Below are 17533 nucleotides of genomic sequence, written 5' to 3' on the forward strand. Positions count from 1 at the left end.
CCCGCCGGCACCGGCACTCGTGGCGGAGGCGCCGCGGCCCCCGGCGCGGCGGGGCGGAGAAGCGGGCGGAGAAGCGGGGCGCCGCCTGCCCGTCGGAGGCGTCAGTCCCGGCCCGCCCCGGTACCCTGACAACGGCGCGGCGCCCGGACGCGGCGGGGCCGAGGCCGTGCAGGTAGGGGCGGCCGGGCGGGACGCGAAGGGGACCCGGCAGAGCGAGGGAGCGGGTGACAAGTGGCAGGCTGGAGAGCACGGGCGGCAGCCGGCAGGAACCGCGGCTTGGCCGGGCCGAGGCTGCGGCGCGGGGCCCGCGGCCTGCCCCGCGCAAGCCAGGCCGCCTCGGCCGCCTTTTCACCGCGGCCCGCCCGGCTCTGCGCCCCCCGCGGCCCCCGCCGGCGGTAGGGGAGGGCGCCCGGCCGGGGCTGTGCCAGGGGCCGGGGAGCTGCCGCTGAGGGGACCCGGGCGGCTGCTGGCATTCCTCGCAACGTGGAGCCAAGCGCCCCGCAGCCCCACCGGCAAGGACCCTTCAGCGTCCACAAAGCACCTGCAATCCCACCCCCCGGCCCGGCCTCAGGACAGGATTTTGTTCTAACAGCCTGTCACATTCCAATGAAGGAATGATTACTCTTCCTACCTTTGCTTAAAAAATGATGTATAAAGCCTTATCAAGTGTAAACCTTTATGATACAACATTTCTGATTCAAAAGCCCTAACAAGGCACCCTACTCTGCTGTTTGCTTCCTGACAGGATGATGTTATGACAACTAAATATCACACGTTAAACATTGTAACTATTGAAGTACAGACCAAATAGTCAATTAATTTTAATTATATAGACCAGCTGTGCTGGCTCACACCACAAGTTCTGTCTGGACCAGTAAGAGCCAGGGCAGTTAGTATAACCTACTAAAGGTACACTTTCACTCTTGGCACCCTTTTTCCTTGGATTTGCAGCTTCGTTTCTATAGCCAGAGGTTGGTTTTAGTAGCCCTCAATTTTTCGTCTTGTCAGTTTGCCCTGTTACTTTTTGAAATTGTACCCTTTGGCAGCTATCCTGCCCGCAGGCAGCATGCTCTGTAATCCAGCCACCTATTGTGCAATGAAATACCTCTGTGCTCCTTTTATTTGTTTTCGGTCTGTCCCTTGGTAAGCTCGTGATGCCAGCTAGATCTTGTGTTACGAAAGACCGTAAATAATCATCCCCTGGTCACTCTCTCCATGACTCTCATGATTTTATTGACTTCTTTCACATCCTCTTCAGTCCAGGCTAAAAAGAATCCTAGTTTATTCCTAGTACAAAACATGTTCCATATCTTCAGTCATCCATGTTACACCTTTTCAAATTCTATTCTGTTTCTCTTTGAATGGAAGAGAGAAACAGAACACAGCGTTATCCAATATTTTAATGTTTCTGTTCTGTTCTCTGTGCCTTTCTTATTAATTCTTAATGTATTGTACTTAACATCCCAGAGCCTGTAACTACCTCTACTGGTTTCTGTCAAGTAACAATATCTACACCTGGTTCAAGTAGGCCTACTTTAATAAAAAGCAGTATGTGTGAAATCAGGCACATTCAAACAGAACTATTCATAATGCTGAAATGATTTGGCAGTTGCCAAAACTTCAGCTTCACTCCCTACAGTTTATACGATGTTGTGTCCAAATATGCGCAAGCATTATTAATAATAAAAACTTCAGGTGTCTGTATTATTTGCTCTTCATGTAGAGCAAAGTAGAATAAATTTAATTATAGGAAACATTGTATTATGAATTTCTGGAGAGACTAGGTCATTCTCAAGGTGGTATTTTTAGCAAGTTCCTAAATGTTTACAGGCAGAAACGTGATTTTTAGCTTGATGGTGACACACACAAAAAATCAAGTAGCACATGTTTTCGATAATTTCCTTGTAATGCTTTTGTTAAATGGAAGAGCACTCAATTCTTACGCCAATCTAAATTGTAGTAAATTACAGTGCTAAATTAGTAAAGCACACAGGCTTGACCTTAAATCATTCAATTAGGCAACTAATGAATCATTCTGTGTCCTCAAACCAGACAGCATCTTTTGTAGTACTCATAGCTAATTAACTTTCCACTTTTGCAGTACCTAGCAACCTCACAGATTTGTTTTCTAATTGTAAATGTTTCAGTACATTAAATGATTAGGAGAACACTCTGATATTTTTTCTCTTGAGCCTAATGTTCAAAATATTACAGCCATCTATAAATAAACTAGGCTACAAAATGTTGAACAAAGTTGTCAATATTTACTTGGGCTTTACCAACTAAATCATGTAACACTGTATTCCTCTGAAAAATTGCTGAAAAAATAGACTGAACATATTTACTGCAGTTTTAATATTACCTACTTTTAAAAATAAAATATACAACAATACTTATGATGCTTTTCCAGAGCTATTCTTTTTTGTAGGCTTTGCACTCTTATATTATACAATTTAGGTTAATTTAAATGTTGTTTTCAAACTCTGCTCAATCATAGAATCATGAATTTATATAGGCATTAATGGAAAGGCATAATACGTTTGCATGTTTCTGGACAAATATATATATATATATTAGAGTCCCCTCTAAATAAGCAATATAGAAATATCCCCAAGGACAGGAACCAACCACGGATTAAAGAAGTTGTCTTTTTTGTCATATTTTCAGACAGTCCTCTAATACAGACCCCAATTTTTTCATGGTTTTCTTGGTAGGATTTGGTACTTTGTGTAAAAACTTACGTAGTGAAAAAAACCAAATCCCTGAAAAGGTAACTTCTGAAAATACTAGCTTTTATCTTACACATTAAGAACCATTAGGATTTTTGTTCCTTTATTTAATTTTTGGAAGAGGGCGGTGCAAAAGATGGCTCTTCAGTACCTGTTTTAAAGTTCTTGATGCATTGGTTTCCTGCAGGGTGAGCTTGGGGGTTAGTAGCATAATCTTGTGTAAAAAACCAGCTTTGCATACATCATTTGTAAATGGCTATGGATTTGATTATGTTTCCAGATAAGTTTTTAGAAGTTCTGCCTTTGCTTTCTTTGGAGGCCTTACATGTTTCCTAACAACTGACAATCATATGTCCACAGGACGACAAATGGGCAGAGGCGATACGGTATTAGGGGTATTGTGAAAGGAGATAATTACTTTGTACTTTTCTATCTGCTTTCCAGCTGGTGAGGTTCTGTGCATCACAGATGGAACCATGAACAGTCCTATTGATTTCTGTATTCATTTGCAACCCTTAAATGGGGATACTTTTTGTATTAACATACGCATGTACATACACACTCAAGTCACCGATGCCCCCTTTGCCAGCACTGCCCTTATATCTGTATAGTGCTGCGTGTACCTCTGCACCTGATTTTTTCAGTAAAGGAGGAGAAACTGCATTACTGGGAGACAATTTGCAGAAGCTTTAACTGGTTTTGTAAGTATAATATGCTTCAAGTCAGTTGAAGGAAAAGGGATGTTTTTACTTGCAAGTTACTGTACTAAACATAGGCATGTGACTTATCTCAGCCCTCTCAGTGTTTCCTCTATTCATGTGACTTAGGGTTTAGGTTACTCAGAAGAAAGAACTCAAAATTTCCAAATTGGCTTTGTTTCAGTGTATAATTAGGAAATGATGAAGTAAGACAACGTGACTGTAATATATATCTGGGATGGTTCATGTTGTCCTTCAACTAATTTCTAAAACGGCTGGCCTCTCCTCCTGTCCTAGAGGGCTATTTCTTCTATCCAGAGGCATCAAGGTTGGTTTCAAATTAGAGTAGTCACAGAACCCATTTATAAAAACGGGTCACACATTTTTTTTAATGTAAAATATACAAGGAGATGGATAAGAAATAGCTTTAGGTTGTTTTTTTTTAATAAGGGAAAATTCATCTCTTAACCATCTGAATTGACATGCACTCAAACTTAGGTAGCCCTCAGTGTTTCAGAACTATAAACTAAGTATATTGTTCAATGTAGACGCTCCTTTGAAAGACTGTAACTGGGAAAATATACCGAATGTTAGACATAAATATACTGTCAATGTTTGTAGTCCTGTATTTGACAAAACGACTGAGAATGAGGACAGAAAAAACTCCTAACTTTCTCCTTGTATTCATTATACGTGACTTGGTGTGTGTGTGTGTGTGTTAATCTTCCAAAAACATTATCCCTTGCAAGGCAAAAGTTTCAGAATTCTGAAACATTAGTCTGTTTGGCATTGTTATTATCATTGCTTTTTGGAAAAAGCAGATTAAATTGCTACAGTTCTTCAGATGGATTAATGAAGGGGGCTGTATTTGCCATAATGATGAAACAACAGAGAAATGCACAAACATCCCATGGATGCAGCTTGTCACCTGTGATCTGCAAGATTCAATATGACAGAGAAAAGAGCCTGAGGATTTATAGAGTATATTTTTCTGTCTTGCTTAGAGTGAAAAAGGAAAACACTTAATTGTAGTAAGTGTCAGACGCTGCTCCCATTAAAGTCAACAGCAAAATTTACCCTGAATTCATGGGAAGTTAGCATAGATCCCAAACCCAGGCTATACCACCAGGCATACATCCGTGACCTATATCTTGCCATCAGTTGCCATCTGCAAACTAAAATTCAGATCAGAAGTTAAAATTGCATTGCTTGCTTCTGGAGGATTTGAGAACTGTGTTTCGAAACAGAAAAACACTGTTTCTCAATCTGGGAATGAAAGACCATCCCAAAGTCAGGGTGACCACTGAAATTGCAGACGCACAGGTCATGGTGTGTTTGCTTTAACACTCATGTTATTTTAGGCCTTTCATCAGGAAAGTGTCAAGATTGAACATTTATTTTATAAACTCACCTTTTCACCTTAAGCATCTTGACAGTAAATGTGCTGTTCACGTGTGTGGGCAGGCAGGCTGTAGCTCCTGTAAGAGTTCATCAGAAATAGTTGTCATGACACAGTTCCCGAAGGTGCTGTCTTTTTCTGTCCTGTAACCTGCTTCGCTTTTATTAGTGTTAAAATTATAATAGCATCCAAATACTGTAGGTGCTTTGTAGACATTTTAAAAAAATGGTTCCTCTCCCAGTCAGTTTAAAGTCTTAAAAAAAAAAGTGGGAACATGGGAGAGGGGCGATGTAAACAAATGGAGAGTCCCACTGTCCTTATCCCAATGGAATGCCTCTAGCTGTTGAATAATAACATCAAACCCTTTTTAATACCGCGAACAGAATTTGGACCATCCCCATGCAGTTGTTCTATCGGCACCTTCCACACGATGGTGCTGGCAGCGCATCTTGTGGCAGCGCGCTGTCCTGCCTGTACGGTGGGCAGGCTGCACGGCATTTCCTTCTTCCCAGTGGAACCGAGCCTTTTCTGTGCTGCTGTTCTCATCCTTTATCCTTATTCCAGGTACTGGGAAGAAGGAGAGTCGATGAAACAAGAGTAGCCTTCTATACTGTATTGTCTTCGGTGTGTGGTTGCTACACATAATTATGCATACAACTTCCTAAATTTGTCCTCCACAGAGCTACACTGAAAAGTGAACTGGAAATAGAAAAGCACAGAAATGCTTTGTACAGTTGAGTAGTGGTGTACACTTAAGGACGTTAGGACAAACATTTATAACTGGAGAATTTCCACCTGCACTCTTCCCACTGTAGCTCAGGTCCTTAGTTTTCTGTAAGGGAAACACCTATTCTCATTTAACCCTTCACTGTTTTGCATCATCGATTTCCATACTTAATCACCCCTGGACAGAAGTATTTCCATCATATTTCCACATAGCATATCAAAATACAGTTTATGATTTAAGATTATGGAACATACCTTTGGCAGTGTATGAAAATATTACTATAATGGTAAACTACATAAAGTCATGGACCAATTTTTTACTCGTAGATGGTGCATTCTGTTGCCTGTTTGAAGTTTATTGATGATATGTATCTTTATCTAGAGAAATCTGAAAAAATGTCAGAAAATCTCATATCCAGTGAGACCTCCTCAAAAGGTCCAAAAACCTCAGCAAAGAAACAGAAAGGTGAAAACAAAGCTAAGGAATCCTCAAAAGGAAAACGAACACAGCTTGGTACGTAAGGTACAGCAGCAATGAAACAGGCAGTAACCTGGTCTCACATGACAGCTACCTTAATTATTTTGGGCCCATGTATTTAGGTAAATGCGAGAGAAATAAGAATACGCTATTGTATATCAATGAGAGATCTACAATTACTGATTATGGGGTTTTAACTAATATATGGAACACAAGAAAGCTACATTGCAATATTTACACTCTGTCTTGGTAGTTTAGATGTAATAGTTTGTGGTGTCATAATAACAGTATTGAATGGGAAATTGGGAGGCTTCATATAAAGTGGGGAGATTCACAAAAGTTAACAGCCCAGAGAGAGCATCAGGCAGAGAGAGGTGTCCCCAGAAGCAGGAGTTCAGATGCTCAGGATCACACTGTAAAGGTACGATAATAGAGCCTGAAAATATACCAAAGTCTCACAACGTAATTTTGAAGTGCATTGTATTGTGTTTCTTCTGAGATGTGCTGACATACTGCCTCACTTGTGTCATTTAATAAGTGTATAGTTAATGAAGTGCAAGGCTAAAGAGTCTGCTATATACAAATATTTGTTTCCAGTGATTCATGCACGTTCTCAGAAAGGGTGGGCATGTACTCTTCCTTGGGTTTTGTTTCATGGATTATTTTTCTGTCATGACAGCCATCTTCCTGAAGTTGCTTTCACCTTTTAAACACCTTTTCCCTCCAGTTGATTAACAGCTGTGGTGCTGCAGAGAATATCCTGCACATCAGTGCTAATCTCTTCCTGTCCTACCTTGCTGCGAGGTTTGCAGATCCTCTCTCAGGAGCTGAAGAAAGCCCAGCTCCTGCAACACCCTGCCACCCAGAGCAAGCCTGCCCACCTCACCACTGTCAGAGGGCACTAACATCTGCTCCTACCTGCACACCTGCCAGTTCTGCTCCTGGCTGGTGTTTGTGAGCCTTGCCCGTTTCTCTCCTCTTCCCATGACTTGCAAAGGTTAACTGCCCCAGGCAGGTGCTATCAGGTAGCAGTCGCAGTTTTCAGCCATGGAAACTGCGGTGTGTGCCACAAGAGGACAGATTTCTTATGGCCTCTCTCTTATGCAGACCACCTGCTCAAAATAAAAATTAGTTTTAAAATCTCCATAGTTTCAAAATATGCTAACATCTCCTTAAAATAAAGGCCTATTTTAAAAGGCTTTGCACATTTCTTATACTAAATGCAAAGTGAATAGAAATTAATTTTTGTTTCCTTGTCACAGTTTAGTTTTAAATATAGAGAGACATTTTAAATATTGCCCCAACAAGGAAAGGACTGTATATTTAGAGTTACTTTGTTAGGAAGAAAAATGCCGGATAACAGAATGTTGTTATATTCCAGGTAAAAAAGATGAAGTTGATCTTTCAATGGCTGGTATAGGTAAGTGCTGTGTTGACTGGGCTTTAAAGTAATAGCTTTGGAATACTTCAAGCATTTTGAAGCTTCAATGTTACTGATGCCAGGGAAAGAAAAAGAAAGATTTTTTTATGAATGACAAAAAAAGAAACTATGAAGAAATGCAGCTGTTACAGTAGTGATTCCATACCACTCTCCAAGTAGAGGGCAGTGCAACAAGGAATGCTGGAACAGGTAGGGGTTTGTAGAAGATGTTTTTATCTTGGGTTGAGAGGAGCTGAGATCAGGGGAAGTAAAAACCATCACAACAGAATTATAGGATGCAAAATGTTTACATTTAGTAGTAGTTAAGCAATTGAAAGAAACACTTGAAATATTATAATTTTTAAAGCTTTGATCTTTGTTAAATCATTAATAAATTTGGTAAGATGATTTTTAATCATAGATATCAATATACATTAACACCTTTTGCTTTGTAGGGGAAAAGATCTGCCATTTAAAAGTCACAAGATATCAAGCATTTCTTCTGGCTTATGTGCAAGTTTTAAGTGTGGCCATAGTTAAGAGCTAAAATATGAAATTATTTGAATTAAAGTATTCTTTTTTCTTAAACACCACCTAATTTTTAAATTTTTTTAACATTTCTGGTTGGATTTTTCTTCCGATTTGCGCAGTTCTTCCTCGGGTATAACTTACATTAATGTTGATGTCAATGTAAAAGTAATAATGGTTTACAGGAACAGCCCAAAGGGTTATCTTCTTAACTGACTTTTAACAGTACAGCTTTTATTGCTAAAAGCTAAAATAATGTGGTAACCTTTTTAAAGAAATTATAAATCACTTGTCTTCCTACATAATCCTATTAGCACACAGGTGGAAGCGAAAATTGCACTCCGATTAGCATCACTGAAATGGCTAAGCTGCAATTAATGAAAACGGACAATAAATGATCCCTCAGATGGTGAAAGTACTACTTTAAAAAAAAGATTTATTTCGGTGGTGCTGGAGATACAGTTTTGTCAGAATTTTACCTCCACCTAGTGGCAAATAAGGTTAGAGTCATAATATCTAAACTTGCTAGAAACCTCTTGCTAAAAGCAGGAAAATAATGCTACTATATGCACACACTGCGCAGATTTAAACTGTATACATGGTACCTCCTCAGCCTAAGAACTGCAAGTGTCTTTACTTCTCTAAGGGCTTCTTGGTCCTTTGTGAAGGACCATAGCACTAAGAGCTGTTGACTGTTGCAAATCATATGAGTAAAAATTGCTATTAGAAAAAACAATGTGAAGCCTCTGATTAGATGCTACGTACTTTTTACTGGAAAACAGCATTCAATAAAAATGTTCATAATAGTTAGAAATCCAGTATCAGCTTCTTGTGTTATATTATAGATTCTATAGTAGAGAACGTTATAATGTAGTATTCTAGAATATATAATTTTAGTCCATTAGACTAGAAGATGTACATATTTTAATTCTGAACATTATTTTGGTTTTAACTAGGACTTACAGCAATAGAGCATTGAAGAAAATGCACTTAGACTATCTGGCCTACTCTGCTCTCTCTCATAGTAATGTTGATGGTATTTTTGCTTAACTTTAATGCATGCTTGCATTGTTTCATTTGACATTGAAACCTACATCTCTTTGAAAGGATTTTTTTAGCGTTAGCATTTGTGAACAAGACTGTAGGCACAATTCAGCATTTTAAAAAATAACATCCTACAAACTTACTGAATAAACAACAGTTACTCCTGGTTAGGATTTTTGATGTATAAAAGAAAAAAATCTAATTCTGATGGGTTGAATTCTATTTATTTAAGCCATGGTAATGATCCAAAAAAAATTCACAGAAGAATCAGCAAAGTATAGATTTTCTATGGGTTCTAGCACTCCTAATTGCGCTAGCCACATAACCAACTCGGAGAACTGTGATACATACAAATTTCTTGTTCTTTTGCTCTCCTGTCCATTCTCTCTTGTGAGCCAGCAGTGTATGGCAGAGGGTGGAAGTTGCATTCTCTTCTGGTGCACAGCTCTAGGTTTCTATCCTCTTTCTATCCTATGAAATTTCATTTGCAAAAAAGAGGTCTAATTTTTTTTGCTCCATTATATTGAAATGTGAAGTGTGTCTGTAGTGTTGCAGTTTGTACTAGGGTTTGAGTCTGCTTCCTAACGACACCCTAATGGGGCCTCATGCCCTTGGCCAGGGTGACCTGGGGGTCCTGCAGATCAACTTCTGCGGTTCCTTAAAAGGATTAAATGTTGGTCTGCTGTTACCAGGGAGTTTGGACTGGCTGACTTGTAGAGTTCTTTCCCAATCAACATACCTATGATTCTGTGTTTTTTGGAAGCGTCCACAGAGCAATCCTGGAAATCCCTGAGATATCAAGAAGTAAAGTCATGCAGTATTGGCTAGAACTTGTGAAGAAAGTGAACTAATAGACTGTGCATGCTACAAATGGATTGTGCGCGCTACAAAGTGACTAGTGAATGCTGAGTAAATGACACTTGGTGTAGTGCAGGGTGTAGCAGAAGCATCATGCATGTCATTAATTTTAGTGGATGACTACAACAGAGCAGATGCAGTGGAGGAGCAGCACTGAAAGATTTTAAAGGATAAATGTCAGCTTCATCAAACATTATGTATTATGTGATAGGCTTATGCAGAGATTTAGCTTCCCAAATGATAGAGATTAAGGAGGATTTATCATTTTGTCAGGCCTTGTTGGCTTAGGTTAAAGATGGCTTCTCAAAACATGCTGAGCCAGCTGGTCAGTATCATCACTTTAGAAGTATCCACTTCAGTTTAAGGCATACACAAAGAAAGATACCACAGGTGCCGGGAATTAAGATAAAATATTAAATAACTCAAAATGAGACAAAGGTGGCAGAAAGTATCAGCTATTATCACAAAAGCCAGCCCACTGCAGTACATAAAAATCCCATGTATACATGTCCCTAAATCTTATACGCTTTCCAGTTTATCAAAAAGATGAACATTCAAAGTGACCATCTGCCAGCCTTCTCAGACCAAGTATAGTAGCTGCCATGGTAAGAGCATTCTTCACAAAGGCCGAGACAGAGGCTGCTAGCATGGCAGGACTGCAAAGGAGGAAAAGTCCCTTGGGCAGCAGGGTTCAGCTAGCTGGGCCTATAGTGCTCTTCATCACTTACAGCTGTTATGTAAGCTGGAAGGCAGAACGTGTAATATGGGAAGGACCAGTGTTCCTACATACAGCTGACACACACTTAACAAGAAGCACTGGCTATTACCTTCAGATTGAGTGTTTGCAAAGCACAGTTGATGGGGCACCTGACAGCACCCAGCCTCACTAAAGCCAATGAAGATAAGAGTGCCGGAGCCAGGATAAGGAATAGCTTGTTCTGAATTAATATGAATGATCACATGTGTAGAAAACAACAGCTATATATTCTCCAGCAAAGCTGAAAAGAAACATCTGGCTCAAATCTTAATGATCTTGCACTCTGAACTCAATGAGAGGAAGATGAAAGTCCAAAATCACAAAAGCGTCCTTACTTGTGAGGGTGTTGAAGCTTCATCTAGATTAAACATTGGCTTAAAATGGCACCACTCTACAGGAAAGGACTAGAGTATATTTATTCAAGGCTTTTATATGAGGCATGCAATTGTGTCCTTAATGTATTTAAAAGAGTCCATTTATAACTCTTCACTAAAGCTCTTAATCACCTGTTGATTGAGAGGAAAAAAACCCCCTCATACTAAGAGTAGCATATTCATTAAGTAGGAAGTGTTGGGTATTTTCCAAGATTAACAAAATGTAATATAATTTGTATTCCATGCCTTCAAAAATACCAAAAACTAAGCTGAGAGATTCAAAAGCATGCTGCTAGGAAACAGTAAAGACCCAGAGTTATTGAGGTATATGTTTATGTTTAAACAACGCTGAATTTGTTTATCAAGCAATTTTACTTTCTCTCATAGGCCACCCAGAAATCTTTCCTTTATTTTTCACTGCAAAGACCCAAGAAATTTTTAATTGCCGAGTTGATGAAGATGTCACAGAAGAAAATTGTTTCAAATTTATTAAAAAAGAGGACATCATTCAGGACCTGAAAACAAGAGCTACAATTTCTGATTTCCACCCCGTCAAAAAAGTTGTCCTAGTACGTAGCTTATTTCATTCTCACTTTAAGACTTCATGCTCTCTAAGTGTATATTCTTTTGATGATAAGGTCTGTCCCTGTTTGACTCTGTGTAAATACACTAATGCTGTAATATCCAAAGGCTCTCCAGGCACTTTTTTTTTTTTTAAACTAACTGTAGATTGGAAATATGCTAAAAGTAATGTAAATATTACTAGTTTTGATTCTGTGAACTGGCAGAACTTCACATATTTTGGCTTCTCCTATTTCATAGCCCATTTATTGAGAATTATTAAAACAGTTTCTTTTCTGTTTGATTCTCTGTATGAAGAAATTTTGTTTGGACCAGAAATTTTTATTACAAAATAAAATCCACCTGTTCTTTTCAATTAGTACATGAAAATCTCTGTTAAAACCACAAGATTAATCAAAGATAGTGAATTTACACTAGTACTGGCTCTGCCAGTCACAGGCTCATGTCTGTTTTTTATGTTATTTGTTTTCAGTTTTCCACTAATTGTTTTAATTAAAATAGGAATATCCAGGGGAAGAACTTTTGGTAGTTTTTGATGCAAAGTTCCAGTATGGGCAGAACTTTTACTTTGTTGCTTCTGAGGAAGCCAAGGAAAACTTTGTGAAGGTAAGAAAATCCAAGTGTCCCACAGCATTGTTCTATCTATGGATATTTCAGAATCTTGTCGCAAACATATACCCCAGGAATGGTATTGTATTCGTAAGCATCTGATGTGCTTGGCATGCCAGAATGTTTCTCTAAAGGTTAATCTGATCATGCAAAAATACCTGTATCACTGTAAAAATATCTTTTATACTGAGAAAGACTGAATTGAATTTCTGTATTTTACTTCAGAGTGCCAGTTTAACCCTCATAAGTATTAATTTTCTCTGCCAAGACCCAGGTCTCTAAGCAAGACATAAATATAAAAGATAATATATTGGGCGTCTTCAAAGAAATATTATACTTATTTCTCACAAAATGTATGTATATGCTTTTCAAATTATACTTCAAAATGTTCTTGAGTTCTAAATAACTCTAGATACATAGAAGATTTCCCCTCGTGCACTGCATCATAGGAGAAGGCTTATGGGTAGATTATATATTTTTTCAACATGAGTTTGCCACCCAGCATCAGTAGAAGTAACAGTAGAAAAGCAAATTGCAGCTCCAGGCAGGAGGGCCTAATGTAGATAATCACTATAAATTCTTTTTATAGAATAGTTATATGCTTTCAAGACAACAGTCTCTCTTTAGCAGTTAAATATTAAATATGTCATGTTTATTGGAAAATTCTAATGCACGAATGAATAAAATGGGACCTAACCCAAGCCTCCCCAGGGGCACAGTGTAGTCAGGCTTACTGCATTGAGACAGAAGTAAAGAACATGTAAATAAAGACTGAAAACTGGGTTTCTAGTTTATATTTACATTTCAGCAACAAATTTTTGAAAAGTACTATGTCTCACTGTCTGATATCATAGCCTCCAGAAACTGCAGAAGAAAAAGAAGAAGAAGAAAAAGAAGAAGAAATCAGAGAGGAAACTCTGGAAATCCATCCTTATAAGCCTTGTATCCACAAACCTTGGGTTTCTCTTGGCAGCGAAAAGGAAGTTGAAGAGGAATCTGTTAAAGAGAGTGTTAAAAAGGTCAGACTCAACAAATGTTAGTCAATAAAATTAATATCAAAAAAACAAATTTATTTTAAGTTCCTTAAAAAAAAATAAGTCAGGAAACTGAAAGTTGTAATTCTAGTTTTGTTTGAGGTCTTTCAAGAAAACAAATCAACTTCTAACAAAAACTGAAAGTGCTGGCAGAAACTTTTTTTTTAAGACTCTGCTCTCCTTAAACTGTGCAAATAAGGCATATGAGACTGCATTAGACATACTTACTTTTTAAGCTGTAAATTCAGAAGTCCTGATAATCTTTGGTCATTAGCATCTCTGCCACTTTTTGCTCAATTTACTATCTGGCCAGATTACAAACTGAGTCACTGTGATATTCTAAGGACCTAGTCCTGTTTCCATGGAGCCCAGTGAACTCCGTTCCATTATATGGATGGCATTTAAGCAGCGCGCAACACTTTTAACGGCTATGTACCTTGGATTAAATGTTACTGACTACAGGTGTTACAAGTTGACTTCACAGAAGGACATATTTGATTAACTACACCTACAGATTATCCTGAGAAAATTATATATCCAAAGCGTAGATCCACTCACAGCTGTCACCTAACGTGATGTGTAGGGCATCTCCAAACATTTAACTTTCCATCAGTGATTTTTACTCAATACCGAAATCCCTGTTCAGGGAAGACTGGCTAAGTTTTGATAGTTCTCAGCAACTGGACATCTTTCTTATACTTAAAAAGATGTCTGATTGTTCTAAAGGTAATTAACCATCACTAAATTTAACCCACATTCACCGTCCAAGTAATCTGTAATCTATCTTGCTGGCAAGGTCCACTCAGAAGTATTCTCAGCCTACATTCCTTTCCAGTTCTGTGGGAGGTGTTGGGAAAAACTACCTGGTTATGAATCCAAGACAAAGCAACACCTCTCTACTGCCTGAAATCAAGTGCCTCCCTCCCTTTTTGGGTAGAAGTTAAGCCACTTCCCTTTTTCATTCCCAGTTCATGCTATAAGAAAACTCACTCAGATTTTTGAGGATCCTCTTTGGGGTACTTTTCTGTCCCTAGGCACTTCAATGGAAGCTGAAATATCTCACCCAAAATTGAGAATTGCACTAAGAGGGAAGGGCTGAACATTTAAGTCTTGGAAGTCCAATGCAGTATTACATAAGACCTCATACAAATCAATTCTTTAATTAAAGGTGGAGTTTTGATACTGTATGAATTAGAAAATGTACTTATCTTACTAGCAGTAGTCCAAAAATGTTACCTAAAGGCAGCTTCTTGTTTTAGAAATACAAATCTGTCTTCTATTACGCATGTAGGTTGTTTATATGAGCACTTCAGAATTTCAAAATGCAGAAATATAAGTAAATTCAGCACAAAAATCAACCATAAAACTAATTCTACAATTACATGAATGTTGCCATCTTACAAAACAAACTCTCCAAAACCTCTCTCCTCTGCTAATTACAGAAATAATCTCTTTTCCAGATTAAGTATATGATTTCTCGAGTACGCAGGAAGTTTGGTGCACCAATTACATTTACTGATAAGAATGCTTCACATGTAAAAGACAGTTACATTGAATGCATGTCCTATCAAGAAAAAACTTTCAGTATTAAAATGCTTGAAAAAGATGTGGGCATACAAATGGTTCCAAAAATAAGAGAAGCTAGTACTCAGACAAAATGGTAAGTGTGAAAAGATATTTATCAGCTTGTTTATTAAGCTATGCACCATTTCTGATCTCAACTAAAGTCATGTAAATTAACTCTTCTGGAATTGCTCAGTTACAAACTGATCAAGAGAACAGAATCAGATACTCTGTTTGCAACTTTCTTCTTTCACTCTTTTCCAAAGAGTTTCTAGAAAAACTGAATATACTTATCTTTTAATTTTACACATTACATGGGTTTCTGTCTTTGAAATTGTTTGTATACTTACATTCAGATTTATTCCAATTGGTTAGGACCAATCCAAAAAATGCAGCCACGCAGTATTTTCCTAGACAGTTGTCAAACAAAGAGAAAGAAGAGAGTCTGTCATCTGAGAAACTGAAAGAATTTCTTACTTCAGTACATTTAAGGTAAATTAATGCAGCAATACACGTTAAAGGCTACCTGAAATAATATATAATACAAGTGAGAACTCCTAGCCGAGTGGACCATTTATGTGGTCAAATACAGGTCATATATATAAAAAAATATAAATACATTGTTTCTTTTATACAAATAATATGCTTATATATAAAAATATATAATTTTGCTTATTAGCTTAATATTAACAAAGATTAACTTAAAATTTGTTTCTGTGAAAATTAACATGAAGTCTATGCCATATAAATATGAATGTTGGTTTAAATAGATGTTAGAACTGTTAGAGTTGATAGTGATACATCTTTTTGAACAAGCTGCAAAGCTGATCTTTCAAACGCTGCTCACTCAAGCAGAGGCTTACGCAGAAGAGCAAAGGTGCTGTCCTACAGCCCTTAGTCACAAGACAAGTCCCACTTAGTGACACCTTTTGCACAAGAATTGGACAATTGCACTGTACTCAATCAACACAGAACTAGAGTTAAATTATTGTTACAATTAGTTATTTATATTTAAATGGAAGAGGGTTTCCTTACAGTGATCCATCACTGAGGAATTAACACTTTCTTTTTTTTACTACTGTAGTCATAATTTTATGTAAATCAAAAGTTGCCTCTTTACAGAAATATTTGCGATTCTACTACCGAGTAGTGACATCTGGATTACTGAAAGTGTTAACTGTTCTTTTCACAAAACAGAATGGAAATTGCATTGCAGCAAAATGAAATTATGAATGCTTTTTTTGATGACTGGAAGGCCCTAGCAGAAGATGAAAGCAGTTCTGGTGGCAAGCCAGATGTCTGTCTTAAAGCATACCAAACACTTACAGATCTGCACTATCTCAAGGACAGAACTATTAGCTGCGTTTGCTGGCATCCAACCATTTATGGTAACGCAGTTAAAATACTAATTTGAGACTTGAATGACACGTATTAATATGACAGCTATAAAATATGCATATTTCATAAAATTATCAGCTTTCAAATTTAAAAACAAATCAAATCTGATTTAGTGTATCTGTCTGAATTACTGATTTGAGATGAAGTGAAAAATGAGACAGACAAATTCTTTGTAGAGTTCAGACAGGCTATGCGAAGTCCCTCACGCTAACATATAAGCGGAGATCAGAGAAAAGGGAAATTTCTCCCTTAAGAAGCTCATTTAAGTGGGGCTGCAACTGTGCCAGGTTCTTCTGGTGGCTTTGCATACCATTGTTCTTCTCCCTGGTCCTCATAGCATGCCTAATGCTTGTGAGGAATGTTACAGCCACAACGGGACATGCCTCTGCTGAGTGCCAGGAAGTGTCAGGAGGCACACTGAACATCTCCTCCTGCTTCCCGCTGTGAATTATTGCTCTACACAGCCAGGCTTAACGGCACAATTAAGTCCTATATAAATGTCCTAGCTGCACAGCATACTAATAGCTATCACTGCAGTCTGTGTAGAAAATTAATTCAGCTACAAAAGATTTGATTTCATGATGGGTGGCAAGGACTATGTGCCTGTCACATCATTTCAGGTGCAGTACTACACCATTAAGGAGTAGTAGCAAAAAAGTTGAATTTGATCTTAATGCTTGGGTTCTATGACTCATTGTTAAATAACTTAAGTAACAAAAATAATTTCCTCAAAGTTGATCTGTAAAAAGAAAAATATAAATACATGATTGGGTGAGTTTGGGGGTTGTTGGTTGTTTGTTATGATTTTTTTTGTTTTGGTTTTTTTTTTTCACTGTATTCAGAAGTTATAAGTCACTTAGAATAATTGAGTGTGTTGAAACTTGAATCGTGTCTTCTGAGAAAATTCATTTTCTCTCTCAATCAGGGATTATAGCAGTGTCAGCAAGAAAGCGGCATTCTTACAAAGAGCAAGTTAACCTTTCTGACAAATCATTGCTGCAGCAGTCACTAATACTTTTTTGGAGTTCTTTTGACCCTATCCACCCTCAGGTATTTAATTAGGAATTTTAAATACACTGAGTGTTTAAACAACAAGAGAACAATCAGTGCAAATGTGTTTCTCAACTATTTTGTTCTTTTTCATTTTAGTTAATGTTGGAGTGTCCTGAAGACATTTACTGCTTTCAGTTCAGTCCCAGTGATCCAAATATTATTGCTGGTGGCTGCATCAACGGACAGGTGTTAATTCTCTGTTTAAGAATAAAATCTGATGTTTCTGTATTTTCTTACAGTATAAAAACAAGGTTGAAGAGATGTACTCAACATCCATAGTAAC

At 38.0% G+C, this 17533-nt stretch overlaps 1 protein-coding gene across 7 annotated transcripts in view; it reads left to right on the forward strand.

The window, feature by feature from the left end:
- The first annotated feature begins 40 nt into the window (after positions 1-40).
- Positions 41-17533, forward strand: part of DNAI3 (dynein axonemal intermediate chain 3) — a 29266-nt gene continuing 11773 nt past the window's right edge. For 4 of the 7 annotated variants that reach the window (XM_056356546.1, XM_056356549.1, XM_056356551.1 and 1 more), the window contains exons 1-11: positions 41-172; positions 5935-6066; positions 7412-7450; positions 11399-11580; positions 12095-12199; positions 13057-13221; positions 14697-14896; positions 15175-15291; positions 15997-16187; positions 17123-17247; positions 17347-17436. In XM_056356546.1, coding sequence (XP_056212521.1) covers positions 5949-6066; positions 7412-7450; positions 11399-11580; positions 12095-12199; positions 13057-13221; positions 14697-14896; positions 15175-15291; positions 15997-16187; positions 17123-17247; positions 17347-17436 — 1332 coding nt within the window. In that variant the 5' untranslated portion in view covers positions 41-172; positions 5935-5948. The remainder of the gene's footprint in view (positions 173-5934; positions 6067-7411; positions 7451-11398; positions 11581-12094; positions 12200-13056; positions 13222-14696; positions 14897-15174; positions 15292-15996; positions 16188-17122; positions 17248-17346; positions 17437-17533) is intronic. The other 3 variants (XM_056356547.1, XM_056356548.1, XM_056356553.1) reach the window with 3 other exon arrangements.

Source organism: Falco biarmicus, chromosome 11, assembly GCF_023638135.1.
Source record: "Falco biarmicus isolate bFalBia1 chromosome 11, bFalBia1.pri, whole genome shotgun sequence".
In the NCBI taxonomy this organism is placed as follows: Eukaryota; Metazoa; Chordata; class Aves; order Falconiformes; family Falconidae; genus Falco; species Falco biarmicus.